Source organism: Porites lutea, chromosome 4 (assembly GCF_958299795.1).
Source record: "Porites lutea chromosome 4, jaPorLute2.1, whole genome shotgun sequence".
NCBI classification, from domain to species: domain Eukaryota; kingdom Metazoa; phylum Cnidaria; class Anthozoa; order Scleractinia; family Poritidae; genus Porites; species Porites lutea.
The window spans coordinates 37,801,059-37,811,707 of NC_133204.1; the positions used below are offsets into that span (position 1 = coordinate 37,801,059).

General features: G+C 39.4%; 2 protein-coding genes across 2 annotated transcripts in view; both read left to right on the forward strand.

Annotated features, from left to right (window-relative positions):
* LOC140933488 (tetraspanin-33-like) overlaps positions 1-10,649 on the forward strand; it is a 17,563-nt gene extending 6,914 nt beyond the window's left edge. The window contains exons 7-8 of the mRNA XM_073383064.1: positions 670-786; positions 8,471-10,649. Coding sequence (XP_073239165.1) covers positions 670-786; positions 8,471-8,602 — 249 coding nt within the window. The 3' untranslated portion in view covers positions 8,603-10,649. The remainder of the gene's footprint in view (positions 1-669; positions 787-8,470) is intronic.
* On the forward strand, positions 1,433-3,496 carry LOC140935603 (uncharacterized). Its single transcript, XM_073385167.1, has 2 exons — positions 1,433-2,010; positions 2,900-3,496. Exons 1-2 carry the CDS (start codon positions 1,608-1,610, stop codon positions 3,331-3,333), a joined length of 837 nt encoding a protein of 278 aa, XP_073241268.1. The 5' UTR covers positions 1,433-1,607; the 3' UTR covers positions 3,334-3,496.

The following is a 10,649-nucleotide window of genomic DNA, read 5'->3' on the forward strand; positions in this document are numbered from 1 at the left end:
CCCACCAATTTGCCGGCGCTTTTCACTACTAGTGGGCTATAACATTTAGCCTAGTAGTAGCTCAACCAATCAGAATACAGCATTGATAATAGACCACTAGTTGGATTTTACTAATTAAAAATTATTCCTCGAGTCCGAATGGGCTCTGAGTCAATAGCTATTGACTCAGAGGCCATGGCTGAGGGCGAGAGGAATAATTGTTTTAGTAAAATCCAACTAGTTGGTCAAAAATATCGAGACAAAACAACTTTAGCTAGCTAAAGCTACACTACGGCCCTTTTCGTTACAAGTGGGCTATAACATATAGCCTAGTAGTAGCTCAACCAATCAGAATGCAGAATTGATAAAAGACCACTGGTTGGATTTTACTAATACCTATTGGACAAGTTAGTGACCTCTCATCCAAAATAGTCAACAAAGCCCCGGATTACGGATTGCAGACAGTTTGCTTTGTCCCTGGGAAAAGAAAGCCCTTACATTTTCTCTAACATTTTGAAAACTAAAACGGGCACCCCGTTAATACGGACACTTTCTATGCGCCCCCCCCCCCCCCCTCAGTATCCGTATTAACGGGGTTTGACTGTGCCAACATCATTCATCTCAATCAACCCGTACTTTTTCAGCAAACATTTTTTAACAGTGTTTTTGTTTTCTTTTTTTTTTCTATAGCGGCTGGCACTAAAGGGTAGGATCTACATTACTGGCTGCCTGGATGCTGTTTGGGACTGGTTCAGAAACCATCTTATCGTTGTGGCCGCAGTTGCTGTAGCTTTTGCCTTCCCCGAGGTAAGTCATTTCAGACGAGAACGACAACAGCAGTTCTGGTCTAAAATAGAGTAGGAAAGGTCATTTTTGGTCTGTAGAACAGGTTCATTTGTCTTCCGTTGTAAAATCCCACTGCGATGGTCACACCCTAACCCCCCCCCCCCCCCCCTCTCTCGGGGCCAGAAAAATCCGGCGTGTTACCACTGCGGTGATCATACCCTATTAAACCTCTCCCCTCTCCCCATCCTTGCGATGATCTCACCATAATCCCTCCCCCTTAAAGCAAGAAACATTCCGAAGAGCAAAATCCCGCTGTGATGATCACACCTCCCCCGTCCACCTCCCACTGTTATCTCAACAGCTAGTCGTGCTATCATCAAGGGAAGTATTCAGTATTGTTGCACAGGCAGGCGCAGCAGGTTAAGTGCGAGCTAACTAGTTCACTGTTGTCTGAGTCCTGGAAAGCTTTGACTCGACAGACTGAAAAGGGACTGCTAGCAGTCTATATTTTGAAGTATTTTAGGCCTAGACCAAATGTCGAACTTTTCATAAGACGAACCAAACTTATTGAGTTAAGTTCATGAAAAGTTCGACGTCTGGCTCCGTTAAGTTCAGGCCCCGGTTGTTCAAAGAGCGGATAACTTTATCCAGCGGATAGGCCTATCCAGTGGATAAAACTGCTATCCACTGGATAGTTATCCAGTGGATAAAAAGTTGTTGCACAAAGCGCGGATAGCCTTGCGTATAACTATCCGATGGATAAATCGCTATCCAGACAGTTGCCATGGTAATAAATCTAGCCTTGCGTGAGCTCAGATTGCGCGTGCGAGACGGACAACAACATGGCTGAAAATATTGAGCCTTCACCGGCCAAGCGCCCGAGAAAGCCTAACTTTACGCCAGCAGAGTGTGCGGTAATTTTTGAAGAGGCGGAAGAGAATCTAAGTATAATTAAAAGCAAGTTTTCGTCAACGTTATCGAACAAAAATAAGTCGCGAGTTTGGGAAGAAATCACCACCAAAGTGAATGCCCTCGGTGTATGTAAAAGGAGTGTTGCGGAGGTGAAAGAAAAGTGGAGGGGTATGGTCAGTTCAGCCAGGAAAGAACACAGCAAATGCGCTGTGTCACGAAGCAAGACTGGGGGAGGAAGAAAACCAGACTCCCCAAAAGGAACAACCGTGAAGATAATTCAGTTGTTTGAGGACGACCCTTCGTTTAGCGGCATTTCCGGTGGGATAGATTCAGGTAAATCACTGCTTTGCTAGAAATTCTAACTTTTAATAGCAGTATATCTACGGTATGAAGCTGTCTGTATTTCAAAGGTACACGAGCGAAACGATAAATCACTTTAAGTAGTTATGTTTCGCCTGAAAGGCGTTTGCGTTGAATTCTAGTTGGTAACTTTTTCGCCTTCACTATTAAGTCTTAGGTTTTCATACGCCGCATTTTGCCCAGGATGCGTTGGACCCAGTAGAAGTTAAAATGTTTCCGGCTAAAGTTCATTGAAAAGTGAAGAATTTTCTTGTAAAAATGGCTTATAGTAAGGGTCATATCGTAATGTATATATTTTCGTTGGTATACCGATATTCGCATGCATGACTTTGAAAAAACAAAACCAAACCATTCTCCGCTTTAATATGAGTGAGTGAGCGAATAATTTTGGAAACCTGTACCAATCGAATCTATCGAAAACGGCTACTTGCACTATAAGAGCTAACCTTGTTTCGTTTCCTTTAGTTTTATAAAAGATGTTTTGGTCAAGCTGAAAAGCTCACCCGTTTCCTCAGCGGTCCGCATATTGTCAGCTGCGAATTTGTCAAAATTATTCGTATATAAAAAGCTACTGCCTTTTATTCTATCGTCAGAAGAATTGAAAAATTGTCAACTTAAGCTAAGGAAGGTGTTACCAAAATCGATAGCAGTCTTGTTACCCAAGTTAGTTTTCTTTAAATTACCATTTGCATAAATAAACTTATTTTAATCTTTAAACCCAAGAAGCAGATAAAGAGTGAGAAAAACTGGTCAGTTGCGTTGAGATTCCCTGGAGTACTTAGTGGGAAATAAAGTGTGAAAAGGACAATCAGACTAGTTATGGGTTTTAACACAATGTTTACACAGCACAATTTTTATGCAGCACAAGTTTCAGACTCAACCAGGGACTCAACAATTGATGCTGACATCCTTGAATTGTCAACTCTATCTGCTGGAGAAACCAGTCCCTTTTCTGGAAACTCACCCACCAGAGAAACCAGCTGCCAGTCTTCAATCGTGCCGGATCCACTACCCATGCCAGTAGCTCTACCTGATACACAGCTGAATTCCTCAAGCAGTTCTGCTGAATCACTACCTGTATCTTTGCCGTCAAAGACCTCAGCAAAGCTGCCTGAACAGCCCAAGAAAACTCCAAGAAAGAAGGTGACAATGGACGAGATAAATGAACTGCACCTCTCTGTTCTTCAAAAAGAAAACATGAAACTTGACTTGGAAATTGAAAATATACTTTTAAAGAAACGAGAAATCTTGTTGAGGATTCAGGAGCTGGAATCTAGATCCAATTTATTTTCCTAAGATGCCCCTTCCCACAATAATCCAAACCATGGCAATTCAATGAGGTGAATATTTTATGTTTCATTCATTTTATATGTTAAGAAGCCAATATTTCTCATTATTGAAAGTGTTGCAACTGGAAGTTGTTGATCATATCAGTGCAGATAGTGAGTAAAAATTGCCATGGTTTTGGATAATGGTCTATATATATCTCTTGAAATTTTTCTGTCACCATATTTTTTTATATATCCTGATTAGCCAATTATGTTAACTAGAATGTACACACTGTGCAAATCCACAAAATGGGCTTACGCATTTTGCTTGCCTTCAATCAATAAGGGGTGTGGGTGTGGAGAAACACGCTAAGTGCATTGTGGTATCCTATTAACTGCAAGATTTTCCCTTCAAATTTCTCTGTATTTACTTGTGAAACAAAAAGGAGATTTTGAAGTTCCATAGATTATTGTCATGATTGCCCATGCCACCCAACCCTTTTGATTGTGTCACTGTTCAATCCTACAGTGGGGTGCTCCCTTATATGGCCTATATGGGGGTGTGCCGCCCTAATTATCAACTGGATGAAATTTGTTTGTAATCCAAGCATACAAAAGCAATGACTATAATGGGTATTTGCTTTATTGAAATTGATAGAAAATGACTTTAAAATCAAGATAAAGTGCAATAATTTGTCCTTTGCTCTAAATCAGGCAAAAAAAAAAACAAGGGTTTTGTCCTAAACAGATCAGAGTATTTAAGCATTTTTTTGGTTGTTAATATGGTAAGGAATTCAAACCCTCAGTAGGTCACCCTTTTCCCAAATGTGGGACAAGTTACCCCCCCCCCCCCCCCGTATACCAGTTAACCATGTGTAGATTATTTATTCTCACCACATGAAGAATGAATCACACAGATTTATTTATTACTTTTTTTGTCTTTTATTATTGACGTCTGAAACAAATGAAAAAAGTAACAAACCAGTATTTGAAATATACATATACATGTTTTCATTGGCAACAATAGAGGCAATGTTCAAAATTAATTGGTTTTATAGTTGTGTAAATATATTTTTGAAAGTGAATATTATATTTGAAGCCCAATATCCTTTAACTTAACTTAGAATTTGGTGTGGGCATTGCTACATACATTTGTACATTTACATGATTATAATATTCATGATTGCTGATTGCTCCTTGCATACCTGCATGCCTATAGTTACAGGATTCATACAGAGTCTTGAGTTCTTGAAAATTTCTTGAAATTTGCCTAGGAATTAATTTTCCTGGGCAAATTTTGCAGACTTAGAAAAAGTCTGGAAAATAGAGATGAAGTATTGAAAAAATGGTAAAAAGTATTGAGTTTTTTTAAAGTTATAATATAAAGTGCTTTTAACAGCTACAAGTGAATTTTTTTTTGTGCTAGTGGTCCAATCTTATTCATTCTCACTTGTATGTTTGCAGCGCATCTTGGAAAAAGCCTTTGTTCCTTCAGTTTCGGTAAGGTCTCTATTGATCACCTATTTGATAACCTTGAGTATAAAAAAAGAAATGATTGTTTTGGAAAACGTTTTGAATTATGGATTCAAAAATCTGTATGAACCCTGCTATTAATGCGACAACATAAACATATGTCAACTTTTATCATTATAGCTGAGTATTTACCAAAAATTACAAATTCTTGATTTTTAACATGACAATGAATTATTGATTTTAAAAGTAACTGTAAATTTATTTACAAATCACAATAAGTTGTAGTGTTACCACACATTTCCTGAAACGTGTAACCACACTGTGAATAAAAAGACACTACGCATTCCGATTATCAGTTTTGTCTCTGATGGCTGATTATACAGTTGTATCTCATTAGCAATCGGGGTTGCTAACTCAAGGTGACAAAATTCCCTTCCACAATTGAAGCAATTGCCATGTAATGTTATCTTTTTTTCCCTACCAAGTACAGGCAACATAAAATCTATGTCACATCAATCTGTATTAAAAATTCAAGCACGTTAATTAGAGCACCAATGGACGTAGTCGCCTCTCAGCATAACAAACAGACTTTCTCTGTCATTTCTTAACACGCAAGTTAAATCTGCTCATTTCAGTTGACTTTCAATGTGCCATCAACTATGTCATTTGAATGTTCAAAGCAGGATCTTACAATAGCTAAGCAATTTTTTTGCAGCACTTTTTGGTCAACAAGTATGGTCAATAAGATTACAGACCATGGAAATGACATGATGGAGAAACAATTTGTTTTTTTTTCTTTCTTGAACACACAATTTTCCAACAAGTTTCAATGGAAATGGTTGTTCTAAACTGTCAATAGTTATTCCATGTAAAACAAATCAAAAACAATTAACCAGGTATGGTCTATACTTCTATTGACTATAACATCTAATGATGTCAAAACATGTTCAAATTTTACTTTGAAGAGAAACCACACTCCCCTACGGCTTGTGTTACTTTCCACTTATTTTCAGTGTCTTTTTTAAAGACCATTAGTTCCCAACTAATCAGCATGGTAGAATGTGGTTGTTGTTTTAAAAACCTGCTAAGAGATACATTTCCAGCTTTAGCGCTGATTGTCATTCACGATTTTCAAAGATGACAGCATTTTGAAAGAGATCTTTCAACTGGGCATCACATTATTGTAGGCACTATGTTAGAAATGGGCAGAGAACATTATATATACAAGGTAATGATTGCACAAAGTCAAAAGAATTAATTATATTTTGGTAAGCATTGCATTACATACCTTTGGGTTTCTATTACAAGACTGTAATTGTTATAACATAAAAGGGTTTTGTACTGGGGGAACTCCCTTATACAACCTACAGTGGAATTGTGCAGCTGGACAGGGTTTGGTTTTTGTCCTCTCTATCCAGAACTAGATAATTTTGCACAAGTCTGTCTTAAACATGACACAATTTTATGTGAGTCTATCCTTATTATAAACAGGGTATTGTATGTACGTGACAAATGAACTTGCTCTGATTGCAATAGCCAATATAAATTATCTTAGAAGAAGATGGCATGCATTTTATAATTCCTTTTCCCTAAACAGGGTAATATTATTATGATCAGCAATAAAGTGAGTGAAATATCCCAAAAGAGTTAACATATATGAATTTTAGGATTTTGTGTCTAAAGCAAGGTTAGATTTTCAAACCCTGTAACAGCAGCATGGCAAGGCAGCCCCCCTGGGTTTGGGAACTCAATAATAATTCATATTGTTTTTTTTTGTAACAGTACAACACCCCTTGCAAGGAAAAGTCTGACTCAATTTCTCTTTTTATGTGACAAGTGTGCACTCCCTATGTACATTAAATTAAAAAAATGTGTTGGTTATGTGCTGTCGCACTGCATTACCAGTTTCATGCCCATGGTACTGGCTGTGCAGGTCGGCAGCACATCCCTCATCCTCCATGTCACAATCCTCTGGATCTGGCTCCCCAAGGGTCACTGCAATATTGTGTAAAATGCAGCAGGCTACAACAAAAGTGCAAACCCTGTCGGGAGCCATCCTCACTTCTGAATGTAACACATGGAACCTCCTCTTCAGCACACCAAAAGCCCGTTCAATGATGCATCTGGTCACCTTGTGCGCTTTGTTGAAGAGCTCCTCCTTGCGGGTCTTGGGGTCAAGGTAGGGAGTCATCAGGAAGGGCGAGCAAGCATATCCGCTATCCCCAAGTAATACACCATCTGTCAGACCATTCCCTTCGAGGTGACGGCCTATAGCAGAGGTCCGGAAAATGTGGCTGTCATGAGTTGAACCAGGCCATCTAGCCACAACATTTGTAAACAAACCTGTAAAATTCCATTAACATTATTAATTGATTAATTAATTACTTTGCTGTATGTCCAACAGAGCATTTCCAGTAAACAAATTTTCAATTCAGCTTAGTATTTCTAAAACTTTACAATTTCCCACTCTAACCATAATGTTAGCACGTTTCCGTTTCTGTTTCCGTTTCCGTGATTCCGTTTCCGTTTCCGGATTCCGGATTTTATTGCTGACTATAAAAGTAATCGAGCCAATTGCTCGCATGACAGAAACCTTTGGTTTAAACTGAAGCCTAAATTAAGTAATTTACGTATTTGCTTACCTCGATGGTTGCAGATTGCCTGTACATTGATCGAGTGATAACCTTTGCGGTTCACGAAGTCTGGCTCATTTTCGTGAGGGGCTGTTATTCTCACGTGAGTACCATCGATACAACCAATGGCACACGGAAATCCACCAACACGAAAAAGACCTTGCTTTATTTCGTCTCTTTCAGCTCTCGTTGACGGAAATTTGACGAAATCGCCAACCTTTGCAGATAAGGCCTGTGTGACACGACGTACAACTCGGGTGACTGTTGATTTGTCGAAGCCTAAAAATGTGTCTCCGATTACTTGAAGAAACGAACCCGACGCTAAGTATCTGAGGGTAATCAACACTTGCATCTCCGCTGAAACGGCGTGGTTTCTGTTCGTTTCAGGCATAATGTCGTCTGCAACAAGTCCAACGATGTAGTTGATTGCATCTCGCCCAAAACGATATCGACATCTTAACTCGGAGTCGGTGTACGACGTTAACGGGTCAAGCTGCCGGCGGAAAGTTCTCCTTTTTCTCGGAAGTTGGTTTACTCGGTTTAGCGACAAGTTGCTCTGTAAAAGATGCAACTGTCGACCGGCCATGTTTGTGTCGTTTATCCGGTGGATAAAAATTTATACTACCTACCTTACCATGGATAAATTTATCCGCTGGATAGCGAGTGGATAACGCTATCCATCTTTCGAACAACCGAGATGGCGCGAGTGGATAAATTTTATCCACTGGATAGTGATTTATCCGCTGGATAGGACTTATCCGCTCTTTGAACAACCGGGGCCAGACGGATAGAACGTCTGAAGATCGTCTCCATAGAAAACGTCGATCTTCACTTGCGGTGAACTAAACTAATAGATTAAAGATTTGTATGATAACGTATATTTGGCTACGTTCGCGAGACAATTTACTTAAAATTGCTTTTTTGTCTGATTCAGTTGATTGGTTCGACGCGTCCTAAGTTCGACATCAAGTTAGAGTTTGGTTCGTCTCATGAAAATGGCGTAGGCCTTACAGTTATTATTTTGATAATCAACCCTTTTCTTCTACTCCTCATGCACAGGTTGCTGGAATTGTCATGACTCATTTGTTCATAAATCAGATTAAGGAACAGATTGAACTGTGGAAAAGACCGCCCACTTACAAATACCGACCAAGTCAGGATGTGAATGGACGAAGTGGCCCCTTTCTTTAGCCTTCGATTTCGATGTTGAAGCTGTAATAGAGTAGCTTTCCGGCTACTACAAAGTTGAATGCGTGCACGTGACTTGGGTAGTTTTCTCTATTATTGGATTGTTTTGTTGGTTTGTTCTTGTCTTCAAATTTTTGGAATAACTGTTGCGGTAAAGATTGTGTATATTTACCAATGCGTTGAAATACCTCATACGCTCCTTTGTGCAATCTCTATCATATTAATGTCTTAGTCCTTGATGCCTATCAGCGATTAGCCTACGTAGCTGGCGGGATCAGACTACCGTAACTTAAGGCTTTTTGGCGGCAGAGCCATTGTCTTATCCCCATTCCTCACGCCTCTTCACTGCTTAAACAAAAACGAGAAAAGTACCCATGGGATAAAGTAGTCTCGCGTGATTAATGCAACCAGCTACGTAGGCTAACTGGTGATCTCCACAAGCTTGCAGGAAAGAACGGGAAGGTTACTCTATTCAATTACCGTGCTTCACTAAAGTATAGGCTATCAACTTTCCTTTCTAGCCATTGCCTTTCTAAAAAGGAAACTTTCAGCCATTTACTGCTCTGTGGTAGTGTAGGTGGCATGAGTGCCGAGTCGTTAGAACGTGTTGGCCTAATAGCCTATGATCTTTGAAATTTTGTAATGTCTTTTTTACAAAGGATGCAGTACATTTCCTTGTAGTTTAATTCGTTTTTTGTTATAGAAGTCAGCTAACGCACAGTGTGCTTTCGGCATTTGTGTAAGCCCATTTATCCCTAATTTATCAGTATAACTGTTTAATCTACATTGCGTTTGAGCAGGTAGGATTAGACGTTTAAAACAAAAAGGGATGAGCCTATATCCCAAGGTATATTTTTAAGTCATAAGTATTTTCTATAAGAACAAGTATTCCAACTCAAACTCTAAGCATGGTCTCATGACAGATGCTACAACTACTTTTAGTTTGTCTTGATCGGATAACATTTCTCTCACCGTGACCTCGTCACTACTTGTATCTTGAAAAGGTCATCGGCATAGATCGAACCAAGCAACCACGACGGTAGCGAACAATTTCGTCACATAAAAAGTGAATTCGTGCTGTTTGAAACTTAGTCTCTATTGTTCTGCCTTGTCCATTTGTGAAGTGGTTGCAAAATATTCTGGGGTTGAATTCTTAAGGACTGTACCCAAGTCGAGAAAAAGAAAAAAAACGTGAAATTTCCACAGTGACCAGAAAAAAAATTATTTTTCGCTTATTGCTTTTTTGACGTTCTCGTTGCCGTCGCCGTCGTGGCTGCGTGGTTTTTAGACTGAACGCGTACGTATTTTGAACCACCCCATTAATCAGAATGACTGATTGCGCGCACGAATTTTTAAAATAATGTCGCTTTTAATAAGGACATACTGTGTAAGTTTACTATTTAAGAAGGTGTAAGAATTTTTGTAGTTATGAACATTCGCAAATAACAGGAATTAAAATAGGGACAACAAGTACGGCACTGTTAAGATTTGTAGATGTAGAAATTCAACAGCGAAAATATTAATTTAAGCTTCTTCACAGATAGCAAGGCTGAACCAAGGATAGTCTCACTTAACAGAATTTCTGACAGGAAACTTAAAACACACTGACTGCATACTGCATGCTCAGGACGAATAGCCCAGTCTCGTGGCGTTCTCTCTTGCCCCGTTGTCTAGGCAAATTTTGGGAAAGGGTGGGTGAGCCGTTCTCGATCGGTGACGTGAACTCTCCTAGTAGGGTCCGGGTTTGACCAAGTTAAAGACGCCTGGGGACCTGGCTTCTGTCAACATTGTTTCAACCTGCATTACTGAAACATAGATTGTTTTCAGAGAAAGGGCTTTTTGACCTTTTTCATGTTTTTTTAAGGGTGGGCAATTCTGGCTAGCCTATTACCTGAGAAACTAGGATGTTGTGTCTTAAGGGATCGGAGTGTCGACCAACGTATCGGTTAACATCTCGGTCGCCTGTAAGTAACCTTTTGTACTCTATATTTTGAAGGTGTTTTATACCATTTTGATAGTCGAATAGTTAAATAAAACACAGTGTAACGGC